The 25,054-nt window shown below is 49.2% G+C and overlaps 1 protein-coding gene across 3 annotated transcripts; it reads right to left on the reverse strand.

The window, feature by feature from the left end:
* Nucleotides 1–47: 47 nt before the first annotated feature.
* Nucleotides 48–17,083, reverse strand: SF3B2 (splicing factor 3b subunit 2). 3 transcript variants are annotated; one of them, XM_064287760.1, is made up of 22 exons: nt 16,922–17,083; nt 16,694–16,740; nt 16,304–16,381; nt 15,057–15,305; nt 14,429–14,476; nt 13,381–13,498; nt 12,966–13,066; nt 12,528–12,624; nt 12,275–12,366; nt 11,633–11,848; nt 10,730–10,867; nt 10,458–10,538; nt 9,993–10,220; nt 8,859–9,008; nt 8,100–8,189; nt 7,885–7,992; nt 6,146–6,253; nt 5,707–5,849; nt 5,518–5,619; nt 960–1,059; nt 672–857; nt 48–305 (listed from the first exon to the last, which is right to left on the reverse strand). In XM_064287760.1, exons 1-22 carry the CDS (start codon nt 17,052–17,054, stop codon nt 234–236), a joined length of 2,685 nt encoding a protein of 894 aa, XP_064143830.1. In that variant the 5' UTR covers nt 17,055–17,083; the 3' UTR covers nt 48–233. The 3 variants fall into 3 exon arrangements, with proteins under 3 accessions (XP_064143830.1, XP_003419624.2, XP_064143831.1); XM_003419576.4 differs by having other exon boundaries at nt 49–305; nt 14,429–14,479; XM_064287761.1 differs by lacking the exon at nt 14,429–14,476 and having other exon boundaries at nt 49–305.
* Nucleotides 17,084–25,054: the final 7,971 nt, after the last annotated feature.

Raw genomic sequence — 25,054 nt, forward strand, 5'->3', positions numbered from 1 at the left:
GCTGTTTTTGTCCTTTTGCAGAAGAGGACTAAAGGAGATATGGAAGGACCAGCAGTGTTACATATTCATCTCTTTCCTTGGGAAACAGCTTTATTTACAAAACAGGTCTAAGATAAGAACATGAAATGATGAGCTCTTGAAAAATGCAGGAGAGCTGGCTCTTGGGGACCCATGGGTAAAGCCCAGACGTCCAGACAGAGGGCCTGAAGGAGAGTTGAGTGTGTGAGGAGGACCTAAAATTTGAACTCCTTGTATTTCTTGCTGCCCCCGCGGCTGTCCTGGGGCTGAGCTTTCCGTTTCTTTTGCTGTAAGAGAAAAAGAGAAATAGGTTACAATGGATTAAACCACCTCTCCCCTACCATTTAAAAAAAAAAGAGAGAGAAAGTGGACACCTGTCAGACAGACAGGTCTGTGGGAAAGCATTGAAACTGGCCTCTGTTCTTACCTCCATCTCAGACTTGGATGAGTTCCTTCCCTACCCCGTGCAGGAGTTTCACCTTTCTTAAAACAGCTCACCCAGGATCTCCAAGGGTTCCACCACTAATGAAGCTCAGGGCAAAGGCACTGAGTCCACCCTTGCTCTCACCTCTAGAGGGCGCCACTCCACTGAAAAAGGCAGGGCCTGGTCCCTGGCTCTTACACAGGCCAGTTCCCACGGCGTGAACTCCTACCTTCTGTTTGGCAGCATGCTCAGCCACCATGTCACTGAAGTCTTCTTTCTCCACTTGTGCCTGCTGCTCTCGCACATGCTCCTCATACTTCTGGGTCATGGCCATGGGATCCAACTCCAACTCTTCGGGGGCCAGGGCCACCTCCACACCTTGCAGCTCAGGGGCCGGGCCCTTCCGGCTCATCACCTGAAAGAGAGATCAGGGCCTTGTCAACTCTGAAGAGACGACCAGAAGCCCTAGCTCCTGCCGTCTTTCCCAGCCCTCGTGCTGTATCCTCCAAGTACTCACCGTAGACATGTCATAGATGTGGGTCGATCCCATCATGGCTCCCCCGACAGTGGCCGTTCTCTTCTCTGGTAACACAGTGAACAGCTGAGGTGTCTCACTTCTGCAAAGGACGATAGAATCAAGTCCAAAAAGGAAGGGTCTCCAGAAGGGGTAGCAAAAGAAAGCCAGGAAGCGCCTCTACCCATTTCCCTGGAGAGAGTCTCAGATGTCCAGAGGCAAAAATGATACCTGAACAGCCTTGCAGTTCATGGAGACCCAAGAAAGGAAAGCATTAGGTCAGGGGGATATGGGGTACTAATTTCAGAGGATATAGCCTAGAAGGGGTACACTGAACTAAGGGAACCCCTGCATCAAGTTTAGAGGAGGGATCAGAGACCAGGACTCCCACACATGAAGAAGGGCTAAAGGTCAGAGAGGCTAAAATTTCCCAAGAGCATTTTGGTACAGAGAAGCTGGCAAGAGAGAACAGACTACAGGAGTTGCTGCTCCAAAGTTGTGTCTGGAGCTCTAACATGCAGAACTCAAACTTCCAGCCTTTCCAAAAGCACAAGAGCCAGTCTCATTACCTACTTTGAACCATAGATTCGGAATACAAGAAGTAATCTACCACTGTCATCCGAGACCATGTCTTCCTCCCACCTCTCCCCCTGGAAGGGGGGACAATTTATTCTCCACACAGCAGCCAGAGTGAACACCTTAAAACATAGTTCAGATCCTGTCACTCCATTACTGACAACGTTCTGAGGCTTCTGACCAATATTGGAATAAAATCCAAACTCCTCACCATGACCTAAAAGGTTCATCAGAACCTGGTCCCTTACCCAACTCCTGCTCACTCTACTCTAGCACAGCACCCCTCTTCTTTTTCTTCCTTGACTATACAAACCTTGAGACTTCTGTTTCCAGACAAGAAGGAATAACAGGCAGCAGATTCACCCCCCCCTTGCCTAAAACAACCAAAAAACGGACAAAATATATGATGCAGTGATTTTAATGACACTGGACGTTGGCAACAAAGACCAATGATCCCTGAGAGATGGGCAATAAATAAGGTGAACTCTTCAAGTGCCCCAGCTCACTACACTGAGTTTCTAGCTGCAAAACAAGAAGACCCCACATAGAGCCCAGAGGATTCCATGAGTTGAGGAGACGAAGCTGAAAGACCAAGGCATCTCAAGTTCACAGGATGGAGTACCAAAGAACAGAATGAAGCACAGAGAGAGACCTACAGAGGGCCTTTCCCAAGTACTGAACTGAGTACTGATCGGCAGATGCGTCTGAGGCTACCAAGGCCAGGGAAAGAACCACCCAAAAGGATTTGCAGTAACAGTGCTTGGTGCTCACTCAGGACTGGGAATAGTGCCTATTTCCACAACCCAGACTGAAAATCCCCGTGATTCACAGGGTACTGGGTACAGTACACGGAAGGGTCTTGTGTGTCAACTGTGGGGAAGACTGAATACTGCTTCAGTCCTGCCCTAATGACTCTTAAAAGCAAGACCTGAAAGGATCAAACTGTTTTCAAGTACCTTAACTGTGTCCCTGAATAAAACCGAAGACTTAGGGGAATACAAAAATATCTTGGACTCCAACGAAGTAAATTTTACAATGCCTGGCATTCAATCAAAAATTACCAGGCATGCAAAGAAGCAGGAAAATACAACCTATAATGAGAATAATCAATTAATTGAAACCAACCCAGAATTGACGCCAATGTTAGAATTAGCAGACAACTGCATTAAAACAGTTATCGTACCTAAATTCCATACGTTCAAAAAGTTACGCAGAGACGCAGGTGTTTAAAAGACACAAATCAAACTTCTAGAAATAAAAACTACATTGGATGAGATTAATTCCAGATTAGAAATTGCCAAAGATGAGCAAACTTGAAGACACAGCAACAAAAACTTCTTAAAGTGAAACAGAAAATTAAAATTTAAAAATTGCAATAGGACAACTTCAAGAGACCTAATACATGTGTAATTGGATCTCCCAAAGGAGAGGAGAGAGAGAAGGAACAAAAAAGACATTTGAAAAATAACAGCCAAAAATTTTCCTAAATTTATGAAAACTATAAACCCACCCATCCAAGATGCTCAACAAATGCCAAGCATGAGAAACATGAAGAAAACTACACCGAGGCACATTATAATCAAATTGTAAAACCAGTAATACAAAGAAAATCTTAAAAACAGCCAGAGAAAAATGACACATTATGTAGAGGAACAAAGATAAAGATGACAGTAGACTTCTTGTCAGAAGCAATGCAAGCAAGAAGACAGTGGAATAACATCTTTAAAGTACTGAAATTTTTCTTTCAGCCTAGAATCCTAAAACCAGCAAAAATCTTTGAAAATTGAAGTCCAAATTAAAAAAAAAAAATTTGTAGACCACAAAAGCTGAAATGATTCACGACCAGCAGACTCACACAGTAAGAAATGTTAACACCCTTCAGGCAGAAGGAAAATGATACCAGATGAAAACCGGGATATACAGAAAGAACAGCACTGGAAATGGTAACCACATGGGCTAGTATGTGATTCTTATTATTTAAATCTCTCCAAAAGATAACAGACTGTTTAAACAAAAATCATAACCACATAGTATAGACTTTATAATATATTTAAAGTAAAATATATGAAAATAGTGCAAAGGTCGAGGTGTGAAAAATGGAAGTTACTGTTGTCAAGTTTATATTTTACTATACAAAAACAATGTACATCACTTGAAGGTAGACTGTGATAAAGATGCATACTATAAACCCTGAAAAACAACTCCTGAAACAACAAAACATAAGATACAACTACGGGTCTCTACTTGTCAGGAGCAAAAAGTAAGAAGGTGCCCAAAATCACAGAGAAGAAACAAGTCTGCAAAGCTGATACCCTCCACAAGGTACGACCTCAACTACCCTGAGACCACAAGAACTAGATGGTGCCTGGCTAGATGGTGCCACTGATCAGTCTGACCAGGAGCACAATAGATGATCCCAGTTAGAATGGGAGAAAAATGGAGAATGAAAACTCATTCTTAAAAAAGGTCCAGATTGACAGAACCACCCAAAACCAAAGGAATCCCTGAGACTATCACCTTGAGATGTTCTGTAAACTTTGAACCAAAACTATCTCCTGAGATCACCTTTTAGCAGAAAAGCAGAGTGACACACAAAAGATATTACCTGTTAGATCGGTGCTCTACCGAAAAAATACCTGAGTCCAAGAGGTCAACATTTAATCCAAAGCAGAGATGAGAAGATAAGGGGCCAGGGAAACTAGAGTACTGGAAACGTAACAACCAGAACCCAATTAAAGAGAATGTTGATCCCTGATGGAGCAGGAGAGCAGTGGGATGCAGACCTCAAATTCTCATAAAAAGACCAGACTTAATGGTCTGACTGAGACTAGAAGGACCTCAGAGGTGATGGTCCCCTAGACCTTCTGTGAGCCCAAGACTGGAGCCATTCCCAAAGCCAACTCTTCAGACAGGGATTGGACTAGACTATAAGACAGAAAATGATACTGGTGAGGAGTGAGCTTCCTGGCTCAAGTAGACAAATGAGACTATGCGGGCAGCTCCCGTCTGGAGGGGAGATGAGAAGACAGAGGGGGACAGAAGCTGACTGAATGGATACGGGGAATACAGGGTAGAGAGGAGTGTGCTGTCTCATTAGGAGAAGAGCAATTAGGAGTACACAGCAAGGTGTGTGTAAGTTTTTGTATGGGAGACTGACTTGATTTGTAAACTTTCACTTAAAGCACAATAAAAATTTTAAAAAAATAGAGAATGTTGATACAACGTGGACAACATAATTAATGTCGTTGATCAATTTGTGTGGAAACTCAGACAGGAACCTAACCTGCTGTGTAAACTGTCACCAAAAACACAATAAAATATTAATAAATAGCACTTGTCCCTCTCTGAAAAAAATTCACAGAACAACTTACAGTTAATAGGCCAAAAAGGAGATAAAATAGAATCATAAAACATATTTAAAAAAGCAATAAATGAACAAAGAACAGAAAGAACAAAGAAAACATTGTTCCAAAATATTAAACAGGTCAATTCACCAAGACTTAATAACCCTAAATGTTTATGTACTTAACAACAGGGAATCAAAATACATGACTATGCAAAGCCTGTGCCCGTCTCAGGGTCTTTGTACTTGCTTGCTCTTATCGTGCCCTCTCCCCCCAGATTATCACCAAGCTGGTTCCTTCTCAACATTCAGGTCTCCACTCAAAATCACCTCCTCCGTGAGGTCTTCCCAAAGGTCTTCCCACCACCCAAATCCCTCCATATCCTGTTACCACATTCCCTTGCTTCACCATCCTTATCACATCAAAAATTATTTTGTTATATTGTTACTCATCTACCTCCACTGCCTTTTGCACTACTGATTCCCCACTGCCTACAGCAGTGCTCAGTTGTTCAATAGTAGTTGTTAAAAAGTGAAAAAAAAAAAAAATTTTAAGGAACAAAAATCAACCAGTCAACCTAGGGGTCAAAGGAAAGTGAATGGTGAACATCCTCCCCTCTTGGCTCTGCGCAGTTCCCTCACCCGTCCATGGCCTCCTCAATCTTCTTCTTCCTCAGCTCGATGAGTTCAGGAGTCTCCATCCCAGCCGGCACTGATGAGAACCCTCCAGGAGTGATGAGACCACTGCGTAGAGAGAACAAACTCTGGAGTAAAGAGAAGGCCCCCAAAACCAAACACATAACTTCAGGGGCAGGTTCTCTGTGTCCCCACCTGTCTGCAGGGGTAATAAAGCCTGTCTCATCTGGCTTGTCTTCATCGCTCTCCTCCTCTTCCTCTTCTTCTGAAGACTCTTCATCAGATGGCTCCAGTTCCCCCCAAGGGGTTCGATCAATCTCTTCCTCCTCGGTCTTGGTCTGAAAGAGATCATTCATTCAGTCAGCAAATGTTTACTGAGCAGCTATTATGTGCCAGGCACTGCTGTCCACTGAAGGATTCAACAATGTAACTTTGTAGATAAGGATGCCATAATCCCTACTCACGCAGAGCTCAGATTCTAGAGGGGAGCTTGCATCACAGCTGAGGAAACTGTAAACCCTTCTGCAGATTTTGGAACTTCAGAACACGCAGCTCCCTGATAATGAAGCTATAAACCAACTATTTCTAACCCTCATGGCCCGTAAGACCAAGCTCGTCAGTGCACAGCCCATACCTGAAATTCAGCAGCATTGGTTCCAAACACGTCACCATAGAGCGGTTTCCCAGTCTCATCCACTGGGGGCTTGCCCCAGCCACCAGCATGGTACCCAAAGGAACAGCTCTGCAAGAGGGAGCCCAAGTCAGTGCCACTCCTAAGCATCAAAAGAAACGGTGAACTTAAAGCTCAACAATTACTCAAAAGCAAAGATGAGAAGGGAACAGGGAAACTGGAGTACTGGAAATGGAACAACCAGAAGGCAATTAAAGAGAATGTTGACACATTGTGAAAAATGTAAAACTAACATGGCTGAACGATCTGTGTAGAAACCTTCAAATGGGAACCTACTTTGCTGTGTAAACTTTCCCTGAAAACATAATAAAGTATTATTAAAAGAGAAAAACACCGAATCCCTGGAGGAAATTCACACTGCAAAGTCTAGAACTAACACCTGGGAACTCTATGAATTATGATCGCAGAGTAAAATTAAATGCTTTAAAGCATTAACAAAACAAAAGTAACAAAATCCGGAGGCAACAGGATGGATAGAAGGGAGGTAGAAAGCGTGCTAATAGCCTCATCTTTCATGGCAGAGTCCATGCTGTCTAAAACAGAAACACAACCTTTAAAAAGCAGGACTCTAACTTCTCACTGACTTCCTAACTTCAAAATGCCAGCTCTTTCAGAATCTAATTCCCTTAAGGGACGTCGATTTTTATCTGAAGTTTAATGATTCTTTTTCACCTTTCTGGCTTTGTTGTCTGTTAAATTCAAGGAAATCTGAGCATTTTTATTTTACAATACAAATTCGATACCAATTTTGAAATAAATTTATCTCTACATGTCCACCTCTCTCTGTATATATATAAATACACAAATACCATATGTCTTCACCGTAACACGTGTTATACATTTTTTTGCCAACCACTCAACTTCCCCGAGCATTTTCGTAAGCGCATTATGCCAATTTTTTTTACACGTTGCTGACTTCAACTGACACTAAGAAGACATACTTAAACTATGAAATAAGCAGACCTAACCTCATGGTTTCACTTAAGATGATCTGATAAGGTTTTCACATTCAACTGTTACGCTGATGCGCTGTAATTATCAACTTAAATTAACAGAGTTTTTGGTTAATTTCCAATTACCAGGGGACTACCAAACTCAATCAATGACTTCCTGACCATGGCTTATACCTCTATTATGCAATTATAATCAAAATTAACATTTTCAGACTATTTTTATGCATATGAGCAGGAAATCAGAAAAAAATGAACAGGATGAAAGAAATGAACAGAATAATGATTTACATGGAATATGGGTGGATGGGTGAATGAGGCCAAAATTCACTTCTGGAAGTGTCACCAGACACACATGGTATATGTGTGGGAGCGTTACGACAGAACTGTTTTGCTTAATTTCATCATGTCTGCACATTATGTGTGTATGGGTGTGCTATTTATGTAAAAAAAATTTGCAAAGAATACAGCCCATGTATGTGTACCTGGAAACATGCTCACCAAACGTTAAACTTGGTCATTTCTGAGTGATAAAGTTGTGAGTGATTTGTTTTCATCCTTGTATTTGTCATTTTGACTATTTATCATAAGCATGTTGGTTTTTTAGAAAACAAAAACCCTGATGCTTTTTGTTCTAAGAGACACGTGATGGAGTGAGAGAAGGAGAAAAAAAAAAACCTCCTCCAGTAAATAGCAGAAGAAGTTGAGAAAGAAAAACAAGACAGCGCTTACCTCGGGGATGGGTGAGTTCAGTCCCGGGATTTTCAGGTTGGGGTACGACGGAGGTGGTCCATATCGCTGCATGGCAATCAGCCACGGGGGAGGGACCTTATGGGCATTCTGCAGAGGAAAGAACAGCATACCATCTCCCCAGCCCCATCCCTGTGTCTCCTGCCACCCCAGCACGCCCCCTTCTGCTGCTTTCCCAACTGCTAGCTGACACTCACTGGTCCCACTGGCATCCCCAAGGAGATCCTCAGCTCATCAGACAGGTCTCCTGGCTTCTTCTCCTTCAGCCGGGTCTCAAACTCTTTCCCCTGAGGAACAAGCACAGTAGGCTGCATTGTGGACACCAGACACTCACCAGGAGCCCAATGGCAAGAGGACATGCGAACAAAAATGAGAAGTCCTACCCACATCAGATACAAAATCCCATTGAGGGCTACCTGGTTCCCACTCTGATTGCCATCGCTCCTTTCCCTGGCTAGAACAGGGGAAGGAATAATGGCAGGAAAGAGGAGGAAACGCATGGCTCCCAGCACTGTCATTAAGCCTCCGTGGAAACACAGCCAAATCTTGGGACCTGCTTTCTCATCTGTGAAATGAGGGCATTCGGCAGGATGCTCTTTAAGATCCTTCCACCTTGAAAAGTCCGTGAGACCACGACGATAAGATTTCAAGGGTCAGAAAAAAAACTGAAATGTGTTTCCCACTCCAACATTAAATGTTTCCTGAAAGCATCTGCGACTTGGCCTCTCTGTCCCTAAACCACCCACCGTAACCAATCACCACTTCAGATAAGCTCTGCATCTCTCCTCCCAAAACCATCTCATTTTAAAATCTCAAATTCCTCCCATCTGAGGGGACTTACTGGCAGTCCTAAGGGGGAGAGGCCATTGCACCAGCTTCAAAGGCCCTCTGACCACAAATCACAAAGGCCCAGCCCTGCCTCCTCTCCCCAGCCCCACTCTTGAACTGAACCGAACCTCGTAGTATAGGTCCCCATGGATGGTCAACTTCGGCTTGGTCTGCCACTTGAAGAAGGCGTCATGCAGTTTCTGGTAGTCAATGTCAATCTTCCCCATCTTGGGCCGGACCTTCTCTCGCATTTTTGACTTCATGGTCTTCTGTTCCTCCTGTGGAAATCAGAAGTCATGCCATACAAGGTATTCAGCAAGTTCAACTCTTAAGAGTCTTCGAAAGCAATAAAGTTCATTTATCTTATTAAGACGTTCACCGAAATCCTTTCTGCTAAAACGCCTCAACATTACATAACACCCGTTGACTAAGACAGGCTTATTACACAAAGTCAGGCTCAGCTACGTGTGTCCAAAAAGCTATCTGATCAAGAGACTGGTAATACTAGTTGCCTCTGGAGAGAGATGGGTGACTAAAGTATACCTGGGAGGCAGAGTTTTCACCTGGTACGCTTTTGTACCTTCTGAATTTTTGTGCCACATGTATTACCTATTCAAAATATCTAATTAACAATTTAAGAAGTTATACAACCACCATGACTCTCTAAACACAAAGTGCGTCAGGCTCACGTTACACCAGCTGCTGTCAAGGTGATTCTTACTCATAGCAATCCCATGTGTCAGGGTAGAACTGTGCTCCACAGGGTTTTCAATTACTGATTTTTCAGAAGTAGACTGCCAGGCCTTTCTCCTAAGGCACCTCTGGGTGGACTCAAACTTCCAACCTTTCAGTTAGCAGCCAAGCACATGAACCGTACGCGCAACCCAGGGACAGGCTGACAGCAGGGGCAGAGACAGACATTCACAGCTGAAAGCAGCCCGTAAGGAAAGGTGTCACAGGTGCAGAGCAAAGTGAGCTGGCAAAGTGAGGCGGAGGGAGGAAGAGACAAGGAGGAAAACGGAGCTGCTCAGAAGCAGAAGGCTCAGTGTATGGCAGGAGAGCACACCCTGAACATAGACATGAGGTCTGCCTTTCAGGTGATGCTGTCCCGTCCCTGCCCTTCTTGCCACGTATCACGTGTCGTGCTGACTTCTAAGCTGCAGAAAGGAAAACTTAAGACGACTGGCAGCAGGTGTCTTTTTGGAGGCCGCTGCTAGCAAGGCCCTGGGCCCCCAGGGCAGCGTGAGCACCACTGGCCTCACCTTTTCCTGCAGGGCCTCCCTCATCTCCTGGATGCCCGTGCGCTTGATGAAGTCTGGCAGCTCGAAGGGGGGCTTCTCAATGCCCCGCTTGCCCTGCAGGTACTTGCGCTTAAAACACCAGTGGCGCGGCACGGGCACGGAGTTCCGCGTGGCCTTAAGATGAACCAAGAGCTTGGGGTCCTGTGCCGTCACATCATGCATTTCCACAACATCAGGCCGAGCCACCAGCTGGAAAACAGACAGCCACGTGCCTCTAGAACCCCACCTTCTCACACCTAGAGCTGCCTTTGCACCCTCAAAGGAGCCACACCCAAGTCACCCAAGTCTGTTTCGATGCTTCCCGACCACCCCACAAAGCAAAACTCTCCTTGCAGGCTTCAATGAGATCCTCTCAAAGCCTCGCAGGCTCCTCACAGGGTCCCTCAGCCCAGCTCCAGGGCCCCGCTGGGTCAGCTCCGGCCTCACCTGCTTGAGCTCCGCCACTGTGAAGCGATTCATTCGGCGCAACTTCTTCTTGGACAGCTTGGGGGCTTCTGGCTTCTTTTCCTAAAATGGTAACAATCCTCTCTTTTAAGCAGGACTCTCATGTCAATCAAACCACCCCAGCCCACACCAAAACTGCAGCCACCAAAAGGAGCCTCCCCTGCAAGGCTTCACCATGGTCCCTCACTGGATGCATCTCAGGCACCTGTCTGCCCCCACAGTCCAGGCTTCCCAGCAGGAGGGTGTGGCCTCACCTGCTCGTCATCACTGCTATCATCATCACTGTCCTTGTGCTCTTCCTCAAAGCCCTTCTTCTTGGGGGCCGTGGAATTCTCCAGTTTGTCAAGTTTCTCTGGCTCCTTTTCTTTCTCCTTCTTCACATCATCGGTGAGCTGAGGAGAAGGCAGACAACTTGAAACTCCAGTCCTCAGTGCCCCGCCCTAGTTTCTGAACGCTGTGTTAAAAAATGCCCTCCTTAGCTGGCAAAATGGACACGCAAAGAGAGAGTGGAGGCTGGGAGTGGGTTGTCTCATTAGGGGGAGAGCAATTGGAAGTGTGGAGCAAGGTATATACAAGTTTTTGTGTGAGAGACCGATTTGATTTCTAAACTTTCGCTTGAATCACAATAAAAAAAAAAAAAGCCCTCCTTCAAAAAAAAAGGACCAGGCTTGCGGATCTGACAGAGACTGGAGAAACCCCGAGAGTATGGCCTCCATCCATTCACCTTTTTAATTCAGTACTGAAGTCACTCCCGAGGTTCACCCTTCAACCAAAGATTAAGCAGGTTTTATGAGGCAAACAACAACACGTAAAGAATGTGCTTCGTAGTTCAGTCATGTATATTAGACTAAATGGGTACACCAGCAAAGACAAGAAACAAAGACAAGAAGGCAGGAAGGGACAGGAAAATTAGACAAATGGAAACAGGGAAACAGGGAACCCGGGGTGGAGGAGGGGAGAGCGTTGACACATCACAGAGTTGGCAACCAGTGTCACAAAACAATTTGTATGTTGTTTATTGAGAAACTAATTTGCTCTGTAGACTTTCACCTAAACCACAATAAATAAAAAGAAAACGTCCTCCTAACTCCTCTCTCATGGCGTTCCTGCCTTCTCCCTCGTTAGCTTGCTCCTTTACACTGTGCTGCTCCTCATACCTTGAAAGCCTCAAAAATCCTCTTGAAGAAGATGAAATTGGGCTCATAAATTTCAGGTTCTTCTGTCACATACTCAATTTCAACATCAGCAGCTGGGGAGTCAGAGCCACGGGACCGGGCCGCATCTTTCTCTCGGTCCCCAGAGCTCTCCGACGACACCCCTCGCACCCGCTGGGGCTTTTTCTTCTTCTTTCGGTTCCGACGCTTCCGGTTTTTCTGTAAAGGCAGGGAAAACCAACCGGGTCAGAGAATCCAAGCACCAACCCTGCCCCCAGCCCTTGATCTCCTCGCCAATTTCCCCAATAGTTCCACACTCAGCCATTCCCAAGGAGGAAATCTGGTCAAGGTGCTGAAAGAGAGGCCTCGGAGTCAGGCTCCAAGTCCCATCACTCTCAAGCTGTACCTCTGAGGAAATTATTGCACCCCTCAGAACCTCAGCTTTTGTCTATAAAGTAGATGCAAGAGTAGTACTCAGAACTCAGAGGGACTTACAGCAGTGAAACGATAAAACGTCTGTAAAATGCTTAGGACAAGAACTAGCACAAAACGGCAGCTACCCTTTACTGAACACTTAGCACTGTGGGTATTTAAGTGCCAAGGCCGTCTCCCGACAGTCCCTCCAGACCCAGCTCCATCTCGTACCTCTTTTTTTGATACGGACACTGTGTCCTCCTCAGTCTCTGAAGCTGAATGGCCGAGAGACGAGCGAGTGTCTGTTTCCATTTCCTCTTCCTCTGTAAGGAAGGCAGTGATCAGGGTCTCCTCCCAGGGTCAGTACCCGCCACTCACACACAGTGGCCATCTCTCTAAAGTCCTCCTGAGGAAAGGGTGGAGGACCATGGCCTGGCCTCCCCCGTCTGTCACTGCAGGCCTCAGGACACACTGATGCACTCACCCTGCTGAGAGTTCATCTCTTCCTGGCGGCTCTCCTTCAGCTGCAGGATCTTTTCCAAAGCCTGGGGGATCTTGGGGCCCACAGAGGGGTCATCCATCTGCCAGAGACAACTCAGTGAGAGGGGGCAATCACGTGCCCTTTTCCTGACTTCCACTTCTTGTTTTAGAAAGGCTGCTGGCCAGGTGATATAATTCACAGATCATGGCCAAAACCAATGGGACTCAATGAGGTTCAGCATCCCCCAGAGTGAATCCCAGAACCCTGCTCCAGAATGTTTCCCAGACCCTGCTGCCTGCCTTACCCTGAATATATTTCAACTAAGTATGGCTTCCCACCCAATCCCCAAGAAGTTAAGTTCCCCCATCTGCTCTCAGAATCCGGAGAAAAAAACCCTTCTAAATTACCTCTCTATCCCTGGGGGGAAATGGCCAGTCTCACCTCTCTGTTCTCATCTCCAGGAGGTGGTGGGGGACCACGAGGTCGGGGAACAGGGGCCCCCATGGGCAAAACTGTGGGAGTGGGGCCCACCGGGGCCGCTACTGAGAGAAGGAAGAAAGGAGACCAATGTGAGAAGAGGCAAAATGCTCATTAAGAAAATTACCTTTCCTGCTAAAAGTCAGGTAATGGTTACTCTTCAGGAGAGAGGGTGACTAGAAAGAAGCCTGAGAGGACTTCTGGGGTACTGGCAATGTTCTGGTTCTTGGTCTAGACACTGGTCGTACGGGTGGGTTAAGTTTTCGAAAATATATTACTCGTACACTTAAAATACGTGATATGTGACGTACACTTAAAAAGTGCAAAAGGTGTTTTTAATTCCCTTCTTTGCTCTTCCCTTCCATTTCCAAGGACTTACCTCGAGGACCCAGAGGAGTACGAACACCCATCTGGCCCATGTCTTGTGGGGGCCGAGGGACTGGGGTGCCCATCTTGGCAATCTCCTGCTGCCGTTCCTGCTCCAGTAACACAGCTGCCTGCAGGAAAGAAGTGGGAGTGCAGACACAGCTTGAAAATCCGTCTGGCAGGCAGCCCCTGGCAATGCTTGCTTTCAGCCTGATAACAGGCCTGAGGAGAACAATCAGGAACCACTTGGGTTCTGACATCCCCCTCCACCCCCACGCTTCCAGCCTACTGATCCAAACAGACGCACCCTCTGATCACAAAGAAAAATCCTTAGAAATAACACCAAGAAAAACCCTGAAACACTTCTAGTTCCCAACATAAAGCTTAATATTTAGCTAAATACTGCCTTTTATGTTTTCAAGGACAACCTTCTTCCCCAAAAAATAACATTAACTTACTTAGAAAGAATTACAAATTCTAATCATCTCTCTCTCTCTAGATAGCTACAATCCAAGCACAAAAGACAGTACTTTGTATTTCCTCATCTGTTGCTTTTTTTTTTTTTAAACACTTCCTAGGAACCCATAGGGTAACAACTGATGGCAATGTACCTTTGGGGTCTAATAACTTATTCATCATTCCCAAACACATTCATCATAGCATAGACTCTAAATCCTACACATATAATTAAAATTAGCCAAAATTCCTTTCCGAGGTACCTATAACGACGTTATACAAAACTAGCAGAAATTAACAAACTTTCTAACAGGCCAGATGGTTTAGGCTTTATGGATCTCAAAACTATCACATATATATTTTTTAAACAGCCCTTTAAAAACATAAAAACCACTCCTAGCTTACAAGCCGTACAAAAATAGGCCATAGTTGCCAACCCCTGAACCAGATGAAAAAACGGAATTATTTGGGAGATGCTGGAATTTGGCTAGGGATGAGGTAACTTGCAAGGAAAACATGAACGGTGCACCTTATTTTGGGCACTACGCACTATGTGACAGCCAACGGGCTGGACGATGAGGTCAAAGGTTAGAGAGGGGCATTACCCGTTTCTGCTGCTCCAAGAGCTCATGTTCCTTCAGTGAATGATCTCCCTGCTTAAAAAAGAAAACAAGCTTCACACCAGCTCTGATAGCCCGCACTCCTGTCTAACTCCACTCTGCTTCCTGTGGTCCTCATCTGGCCTCCAACACCACTCTGCTTCCTGTGGTCCTCATCCAGCCTACAACACCACTCTGCTTTCTATGGTCCTCATCCGGCCTATAACACCACTCTGCCTCCTGTGGTCCTCATCCGGCCTACAGCCTAACCCCACACACCTGTCTAACACCACTCTGCTTCCTGTGGTCCTCATCCGGCCTACAGCCTAACCCCACACACCTGTCTGACACCACTCTGCTTTCTGTGGTCCTCATCCAGCCTACAGCCTAACCCCACACACCTGTCTGACACCACTCTGCTTCCTGTGGTCCTCATCCGGCCTACTGCCTAACCCCGCACACCTGTCTAACACCACTCTGCTTCCTGTGGTCCTCATCCGGCCTACAGCCTAGGTTCTAAGCATTGATCCAGACCTTCCCAGAAGCCTCAGCCCTACGATCCAGCTCCCTCTAGAGCTCCACTCCCCTTTCAGGGGCCTGATTCGGCCTAGCCGCAGGCTCTCCCCTGCCCTACCTGCTTGGCACGTTCCTCCTGCTGCATCAGCAATGCTGCCTGCTGCTGTGCCAGCTTCAGCCGTTCCTCCTCAGACAGCGCCACAGGCTCACCCACACGGAGGGGAGGAGGGGGCCCCAAGTTTGGTGGGTGGGGTCCGCCTGCCATAGGAAAGCCAAGGCCAAGGCCTGGTGGAGGTGGTGGGGGTGGTGGAGGAGGTTGTAGAGGGGGGAGTCCCATGGGTGGCGGTGGCATGGGAATCCCGGAGAGCTGCGAAGAAAGTATGAGTGTAAACTAGGAAGCACTTATCTATTTATCCTACAGATATTTGCTGGGTGCTGGGATGCAAAGTCAAATAACATATTATTCTTTCTTTTTTCCCTCCTTAACACACAAGGAAGGAACCCTGGTGGCACAATGCTTAAAGTGCTCGGCTGCTAACCCACCAACTATTCCATAGGAAAAAAATATGGCAGTCTACATCTGTAAAGATTATAGCTCAGGAAACCCAACAGGGCAGTTTTATTCTGTTCTATAGGGTCGCTATAAGTTGGAGCCCACTTGACAGCAGTGAGTTTGGTTTGGTTTTGGGTTAACACACAATGAGCCCTGGTGGTGCAACAGTTAAGCACGTGGCTGTTAATGCAAAGGTTGGTGATTCAAACGCACCAGTGGCTCTGCAAGAGAAAGACCTGGCAATCTGTTCCCGTAAGGATTACAGGCTGAAAACCCTACAGGACAGTTCTACTCTGTCACATGGGGTCAGTAAGAGTCATAAACTGACTTGAAGGCATCTAACGACAGCAACTTTAACACGTGATTCTTGAATACAGGAAGAGGACGGCCCAGATATTAACCAAGAAAAGAAAATGTTAACTTTGGGGCATCGACAGAGAAAAACTATCAACTCTCTCTCCAAAAAAACGAATTTTGCATACAATTTCAGGAGCTTCAGGAACACGTCTGAAAGCCATCTAGGGACTCATCACCCCATCCATTGAGGTCAATGGAGCCCAGGTTGGCCACTGCTGGATCAGAAGGCACATGGAAATTGAGAGGTGAGTCTTGAATGTCAGATAGAATTTGGAGGAGCAAATGTTGGAGAAGGAGGCAGGTATCAGGACCAAGAGAGAACTGAAGGGCTCCCACTTCTGTCCACGGAGTACCTCCCTGCCCACCCTGCTAACTGCATTCCCAGTGCACTGCACATGAGAAGATGTGCCTATCCTGGGTAGAAGAGACCTTATAAAATAGAACAACTTCCTCACCTGTGCTGACATGGGAGGGGGAGCAGCTTTGTCCCCATCATCTCTTCTGAGAACCGGCCGATTCAGCACCATGCCAGTCTGCAAAAAAAGAACGAACAACTCTAGACCAGGTCAAGAAGCACTGATTCAATAAACGACGTTCCCTCTCATTCATTCAACAAAGCTTACCCAGTGCCCGTCTGCAGGAGCTTGGAGCTCGGGCACTGGGGAGGGCCACTATGCATAAAGCTATGACAACAGAACAGGTAAAGTCAAGAACAAGCAAGAGCATGCAAAAAAGTGCAAGACCTTGCTGTGCCGGGAGCACTAAGAATGAAGACCGAGCCGTGACGTCTTGAAGGCTGCCTTGAGAAGCCTGGTCTATCTTGACGTCCCTCCGCTGGCACTTACCTGGCGGGTGTAGGTCTGCAGCCGCTCCACCAGCTCCTCGCGACTCCCTGCGTGGCAAACACAGAGTCAGTGATCAATGCTGGGTCGGAGTGGGCTAGGTCCGGCCGACCCGGCCAGGGCGGGCCCTATTAGCCCGCCTCCGCCCCCTGCCCCCGAGTCTCCGAGGTAACAAGGCTCCGCTTCTCTGCAGGCCCATGTAGTCCCCTCTTGACCTTCCGCGCTCCTCACCCTGGATCGGCGCTCCAATCTCTGCCAACTTAGCCTGAAGCTCCTGGGCAGCCCAGGCACCATAGTGCCCTGGGGGTGGCGGCGGCGGCAGCTGTAGCTCCCCTTTGGGAGGCTCGGGATGCTCGGTCGCCATCTTAGCCGCAGGAAGGCGCGCGACCAACCCGGATGCCAGGGCCAGCTCCGGGCCCACTTCCCGGAACTTCCGGGGACGACGTCCAGCAGCCCGCCCGCGGATTGGAGGGCTGTTCGGCTAGAGGGCCACCCCGGACCAACCGCCGGGAAACGTGATTCGCCAACAGACGCGCCCTTTATCCAGTGGTCCGCAGATGGCCTGGTCGCGAAGCCTTCTGGGAGTTGTAGTACGCAGCTGACGGTCACTGCGGGTCCAGCGCCAGGAATACAGTGCCCATTACAGCTCCGGGAAACCCTACGGGCGGGCGTTGCTGCGGCCAAAGCTGTCTAGTTGGAAGGACGCTTTCTGCGTCTCGCCTGCCCGAGCGCGGACTATCAGCCTTCCGGCCCGACTCCCTGAATAGGCGTGAGAGCCGGGACGCTCGTGTTTCCAGGGACGCCCGAGAGGCCCTTTCCCCCGGTGGCCGAACGTTGCGGGCGCCAAGCGGGAGGCTGGAGCCGATGCCTGTGATAAAACAGTGTCTGATTGTCTGCCCGCCCGCCCCCGGCCCAGACATGGATGAATGGGCTGTAAGGGGATCGGAGCCGGGAGAGGAGCGGGCCCGCCCGGGCTGAGCTCCAACTCCCGACCTGGGGGAAGGGCAACACTAAAGCCCCATTTCCACCTTCCGGGCCGGCTCAAGTGTCTCCTCCGTTAAGCCTTCTCCCGCTTTCCTATCCTTGGAGCTCTCATAACACGTTCAAACCTCTACTGTTTGTTTTTTGCCCTTCTCTCCACACTCACCTCCATCCCCAAGAACGTGAGCAGGTACCTGGTCATTTTGCTGTCTGGCATGCGGCATCTGGGATCCAAGAAGCACTCAATAAAGATGAGTGCAAAAGAGTAAATGAAGCAATCTTAATGGTGGCAAGATTTACATCTTCTTTTTTTTTTTAGTCCAAACTGGAAACCCTGGTGGCTTAGTGGTTAAGTGCTACAGCTGCTAACCAAAAAAGGTTGGTAGTTCAAATCCACCAGGCGCTCCTTGGAAGCTCTATGGGGGCAGTTCTACCCTGTCCTATAGAGTCGCTATGAGTTGGAATCAACTCGAGGGCAGCGGCTTTGGTTTTGGTTGTAGTCCAAACTCAGGACCTCTGCTTCTCTGAGCCCCTCCAGCCCAATGGCAGGCGACCCCGTTCTCCTCCACCCCCCCCACCCCACCCAACCCCCAGGGCCTGCCAGGGGCATGGACAGGTGCTTTTACCTGTCTGGCTACCGCGCGTCTCCCTCCTCCCATCAATCTCTCCTTCCCACATCTGCCACTAGTTCTGAGGTCCCTCTCCCATCCTGACTGCCAGGCTCACTGCGTGCGTGTGTGTGTGTGTGTGTGTGTGTGTGTGTGTGTTTAGTTGGGGGGCACTCAGGTAAAATGGTCTTATTTACTACCCCCACCTAGGGGCGGATTATCCAATAGGCAAGGTAAGCACACATTTTTTCATCACATCAAAGACTCTGCTTCTAGGTATGGCTGGCATCTGTCGCTCTCCCAATCCCACAGCACCTTCCTACAAAATCAAAGCCTCTTTTCAAAGTTACAATCCTTGACAACCAGATGACCTAGTAAACAAGGTAAGCACAGGCTTACTTGTGCTTACTAATCTGTAGTGAACAATTTCACATGGGTTTCACATCTTTGAAACTTCAAATGATCTGGTAATCTGCCTGTTGGATAACCCACCCCTGTCCCCACCACACACACACTGCCTTCAGATCTTCTCTCTGTCTGGCTCCATTTCACCAACTGCCCCCAACAGCAAAGTAGCTGGGAACAGAGAAAGAATGCGGCCCCAGGTCTAGGGGAGGTGAGGTCTAGGAAAAATAGGGAATAGGACTGAGCCAGGAAGTTCCTTTCACTCCTGCCCAAACCCCTTCCATCATGACCACCATCCCAGTTGCCAGCTGCCACTCCCAGAAAGACAGCATAGAAGAAAGAACAGTGGTGCCCTCCCCTCCAGCTCGTCAGCCCACTCAGGCAGAACCACTTTGGACCCAAAGGAAGACTCTTTCTGCTTCTGAAACCTGAGAGCCCCAGCAGGTCATCTGAGGCTGGAGGCCCTCAGGTGCCCCAACCTGCTGGGGGAGGGGTCACTGTCTGAGCAGTCTAGGGTAAAGACTGACTGGTGAGGAGGCAATGTAGCCAGGGCCAGAAAGGGACACACCAAGCAGGGCCTCATTTCAGCACAACAGCCCTGGGAGGCAGGCAGGGTAGGACTACCCGCTCCCTCCCCCTGGCTCCATTGTGCAAAAGGGAAGCTTGATGGGCAGAGAGAAGCTGACAGGCCCAAAGGGCTGAACTGTGACCACAAGCAGCTCTCCTGATGCTGAAAGTCCTCATTCCCTTCTGCTCCTCAACACCCACCAATTACCTGAGTTGGCTTGGAATGGGGGTATCCAGCCCAATTAGTCCCAGCTTTGATTGGCTGCCCCAGCACCCCTGCCACGCCAGCCCACAGGAAAGGAGAAAGCAGGGGTCCCTCCCAGAACAGAATGAAGGGCTCTTGACAACTGGCCTGGTTTGGGGGAGGTACTGCTGCCCAACTCCCAGGTGGCAGGAGCTAAGAACTAAGAATCCAGTTGCCATTGAGTCAATTCCCAGTCATGGTGACCTCATGTATGTCAGAGTAGAACTGTGCTCCATTGAGTTCTCGATGACTGATTTTTCTTAAGTAGAGGAACACGACTTTCTTCCCAGGCACCTCCGGGAAGACTCAAACCTCCAACCTTCTGATTAAGAGCTGAGTGCTAACCATTTGCACTGCCCAGGGACTCCAAGGACTAAGGAGGCAGTGGAAAATTCAGGACTACCCCCCTACACACACTGGGGTGTACACAGAGCCTTCGCCTGTATTATCTCTACAGCCCCAGAAAAGCTCCAGGAAACAGGGCCGTTGTTCCCATTTTAGAGCTGGAGCTGGAAGCCATGGGCTCAGGGCATTGCCTCTTAACTCGGAGATTCAGTAACAAACCAGGATGGAATTCGGTCCTCTGATTCCTGATGCACAGTACCCAGTCGGGGGTCCAGGTCCCACTAAAGCTTTGGTAAGGAGTCCTGGTGGGGAGTAGGAGTGGGTGAGGGACAGGGGGCAGGACCAGGGGAGTGTGGACCGCAGGTTGGAAGGAAGGAGTCTCTGGGTGTGAGGGCAGATGGATCCAGACCAGGGGTTGGAGCTGCGCTTCTTGCGCAGGTGGAAAGGAGAAGGAGAGGGAGAGGGAGCACGTGGGTGCCCGTAAACGCATCTCTCTGTGCGTCTAACTCCACGAGGGGGGCCCGGCTACACTGGAGTATTCAGACACCTTCCTGGCCTCAGTTTTCCCTTCAGTTCGGCTAGGGAAGAGGGCTGGCCGCGTTGGTGTCCAGCCCCTGCGAGGCTGCCGGGTGAAGATGCCCACACCCCAAGACGCTCCGGGGATAGAGTTCCCCTGCAACGCCGGTAGCGCCGCCAGGCCGCCCCCTCCCCTTCGAGCCCCTCCCCCTCTCCTGCTCCCGGCCCCCGCCCCGCCTCCGGTGTGCGATGGGGGGCGGGCGGCGGGCAAAGCAGAGCCGAGTGGAGCCGAGCGGCCGCCGCCACCTGATCCCATCGAGGCGCCGCGCGGCGAGCGGTCGGCATTTGGCGCGCAGGGCCCCGGCCACCTAGGACTCGCGCAGAGCTCAGGACCAGAGGTGGGTGGGTAGCGGCGACCACCCCGCAGCAGCCCGGCTGGAGGCAGAGCCCGCGCGGCGTGAGTACTGCAGTGGTTGCCCGGGGCTAGGGGACGACGGTGGGCGGAGTGTCCGGGGGCCTAGAGCCTGGGCGCTGGAGGAGGGGCGCGCTGCCCTGTGGGGAACGGGAGAGGACGGGGCAGAGGGCGACGCTGGCCTGTGCCTCAGGGTGACCTGCGCCTGGTGACCGGAGCCCTGGGAGAGGTTGGGAGGAAATCGAGGGAATGGTGGGGGTGGGTAGTGATGGAGAGAGAAGGATGTAGGAAATTAGGAGACAGGGATGTGGAGGTGGATGACAGGGAGAGGGGGCTGGGGACCTGGCGCAGGCTAGGAGAAGAAAAGGAGGAGAGGGAGATGGAAGGATATCTGATCTCCCGGGGTCATTAATTTGCAACCCTCTACGTCCTTTAGCCCCTTCCTCCCTAGTGCCCAGGTCAGTTTCCCCACTCACCCGTCTGTGCCATCCCTCAAGTCAGGATGGGGTCCCCAGGTCACCCAGCAGTCAGGTTTGGATGGTCCCAGCCAGCCCCCTCCTCCCCTAAGTGCATCAACAGCAGCCCTGGAGCTGGAAGGGGAGAGGGGAGAAAAGGCACGCTTGGGATGGGTGGGCAGCCGGGCCACTTTTCCAAGCTCTGGCTCTGTGCCATTTCTTCCTTAGTTCCCTGGAGAAAGGAAAGCAATTTGCCAAAGCGGGCAGCAGCCCAAGGTAGATTGTTCTTACTAAAATTAGCACAGATATTCTGATGAGGCTGGGCATTCCAACTTGTCTGGGATTATTGGGGGAACCTCTCTGTCCCTTCATGGAGCAGACACAGGGGTCTGTAGCTTAAAGCATCCGAGGGGCAGGGGCGAGGTCCATTTCTCTGACACTCGCTCCAGCAGCACCACCACCCACCCCACGCCATCCTGGAGACTGGAGGTAAACCCGGCACCAAGCGGCCCCTCCCGGTGGCCAGTGCTCCAACTCCATCTCCAAAGGGGCATCTGAGTGAACTTGCCAGGAAAGGAAGGCCTCCCCCACCATCCAGGCAGCACCCTTTCTCAGAACCCGGAATGTTTATCCTGGCCAGATGCCCACCCAGAGGAGACAGGGTTACTGCCTTCAAATACCTGAAGGTCTGTCATGGGGAAACAGGTTTGTTCTGTGTGGCCGAGGAGGGCAGCATCAGCAACTGTGCAAGGTGGAGGGTGGGAGGGGGCAAGGAGGGCACCACCAGAGGCAAGCTGGTCCTGGCTGCCCCAGAAAGAACATTTCAACAGCAAAGGCTGCCCAGAGGTGGCCCAGGGTGTGTCTGAGGGTGAGGGGGACCCTGTCATTGCTAGTGGCCACACACAAGCTGGTGTGGTGCTGAGACGCCCAGGTCTGCAGACAGCCTGACCCACGGAAAGGAGTGGGGAGAGGTCCAGGAGTGGGGTGGAGGGGGCACAAGCTCTGTCCCCTCCTCTGTGTGAGCTGGTTGAAGCTCCTCCCCATGGAAAGCCCACCGCAGCTTCCCACAGGCTTGGCCACTATGGCCAGCCCAGCTCCTCTGAGAAATGGGTGGTTCCAGCAAGCTTACCAAGCAGGGGAATGGGTTTGCCTCCCACTTTTCCCCTTGGGAAACTCTGGTCTAAGCACTGAGCCTCTAGGGAGGATGAGTGACAAAGGGAAGGGTGGGCCTCTGCCTCCCAGCCCGGGTAAACCAAGGGCCCCACTTCTTCCAGGCCACCCCACCAGGCAGAGCTAGCTGCATATCTGCCCCAGCAATCCTCCAAGAAACAGAAAGGCCTTGGGCTTTCTTTGCTATGCCCTTGGTTGCCCTCAGTGGCTAGACCTTCACTCCCCTTAGGCTCCAGGAGGATTAAATCTGTCTGCAGGTGGCTGGAGGAAACCAGGTAATGGGCCTGGAGAGAAGGGGAAGGTATAACGGGGCGGCGGGGAGGGGGGGTGGTGCGGAGACTGGAGGCCAAGCCAGGCCACCAGGGTTAGGTGATGGTCCAAAAGGTTTTCACATTACCTCACCCCTCCTGGGACCCAGGTGTCCTAGTTCCACACACATGAACATGCCCGTAAGGTTCCAGGCTCCTCCTCCACTTCAGAGAGGAGTGTGATGGTTGAGGCTGAACGTGAACTTGGAGACTGAGGACCCTGAGACAGAGACCCAACCCTAGCCTGGGTACAGGCATTACTGCTGAAGCTGACTTTCCACTGGAGCTGCCAAAGGCTGGGCTGCCCTTGAGCCAAGGCATTTGTGCAGATACAGGTGACTGGCCAGAAACCAGGCATTTCTCCCACTTCTTGCTCCTTATCCAGGATAGCAGTCCATCTTCCCCTGGGGATCCTCAGCAGGGCGACAGACAGGAGCTACCTCCACACTCCCCACACCCCTGCCCCTCCCAGGCTGCCATCCATTGCCTTGGCCTGGTACCTCACCACAGAGCCAGCTGATGGGGTGGCCTGCTGTCAGGTGTCTGGAGATGGACTCCAGATAGAGTTCCAGGAGTTCAAGCCTCTCTTTCCCCCTGTGGATGTGCTGTTCTGGAGCCCTCAGAGCAGGAGTCCACCTAAGAGGACTGAGAGCACAGAAGCATGCAGAATTGCCGAAGTCTAGAACAAGCACATTTTTACCAACTTCTGCGGCCTGAAATTGATCAAACATGCAATCAGGATGCATTGATAATTACTGGTGATTGAAATGTGAAAGGTGGAAACAAACAAGGATCAATAGTTGGAAAATATGGCCAGAGACTGCATGATAGAATTCTGCAAGACCAACAACTTCTTCATTGCAAATTCCTTTTTCCAACAACACAAATGGTGACTACAGACATGAACCTCGCCAGAAGTAATACGAAGGAATCAAATCGACTACATCTATGGAAGGAAATGATGGAGAAGCTCAATATCATCAGTTAGAACAAGGTCAGCGGCCGATTGCAGAACAGACCATCAATTGTTCATATGCAAGTTGAAGGTGAAGCTAAAGAAAATTAGACAAGTCCACGAGAGACAAAATAGCACCTTGAGTATATCCCACCTGAATTTAGAGACCACCTCAAGAACAGATTTGATGCATTGAACACTAATGCCTGAAGACCAGATGAGTTGTGGAATGACACGAAGGGTATCATGCATGAAGAAAGCAAAAGGCTGTTAAAAAGACATGAAAGAAAGAAAAGACCAAAACGGATGTCAGAAGAGACTCTGAAACTTGCTCTTGAACACAGAGTAGCTAAAGCAAAAGGAAGAAATGATGAAGTACAAGAGCTGACTAGAAGATTTCAAAGGGCAACTCAAGAAGACACAGTAAAGTATTATAATGAAATGTGCAAAGACCTGGCCTTAGAAAACCAAAAGGTAAGAACACTCAGCACTTCTCAAGCTGAAAGAACTGAAGAAATAATTCAAGCCTGGAGTTGAAATATTGAAGAATCCCACAGGGAAAATACTGAACAACGCAGGAAACATCAAAGGAAGATGGAAGAAATATACAGAGTCACTGTACCAAAAACAATCGGTTGACATTCAACTGTTTCAGGAGGTAGCATATGATCAAGAGCCGATGGTACTGAAGGAGGAAGTCCAGGCTCCAGAAATTGACAGAATACCAATTGAGATGTTTCAACAAATGGATGCAGCGCTGGAAGGGCTCACTTGTCTATGTCAGGAAATTTGGAAGACATGTTCCTGGCTAACCCGCTGGAAGAGATCCGTATTTGTGCCCATTTCAAAGAAAGGTGATCTAACAGGACGTGGAAATCATCAAACAATATCATTAATATCACACACAAGTAAAATTCTGCTTAAGATCATTAAAAAGTGGTTGCAGCAGTATATCAACAGGGAACTGCCAGAAGTTCAAGCTGCATTCAGAAGAGAAAGTGGAATGAGGAATATCAAGATCCGACAGATCTTGGCTGAAAGCAGAGAATACCAGAAAGATGTTTACCTGTGTTTTATTGACTGTCTTGGTCATCTAGTGCTGCTATAACAGAAATACCACAAGTGGACAACTTCAACAAAGAGAAATTTATTTTCTCACAGTCTAGTAGGCTAGAAGTCCAAATTCAGGGTGCCAGCTCCATGGGAAGGCTTTCTCTGTCAGCTCTGGAGGAAGGTCCTTGTCATCAATCTTCCCCTGGACTAGGAGCTTCTCCCTGCAGGAACTCCAGGTCCAAAGGATCCACTCTGCTCTTGGCACTGCTTTCTTGGTGGTATGAGGTCCCCCACTCTCTGCTTACTTCCTTTTCCTTTTATCTCTTGTGAGATAAGAGGTGGTAC

Source organism: Loxodonta africana, chromosome 7 (genome assembly GCF_030014295.1).
Source record: "Loxodonta africana isolate mLoxAfr1 chromosome 7, mLoxAfr1.hap2, whole genome shotgun sequence".
In the NCBI taxonomy this organism is placed as follows: Eukaryota; Metazoa; Chordata; class Mammalia; order Proboscidea; family Elephantidae; genus Loxodonta; species Loxodonta africana.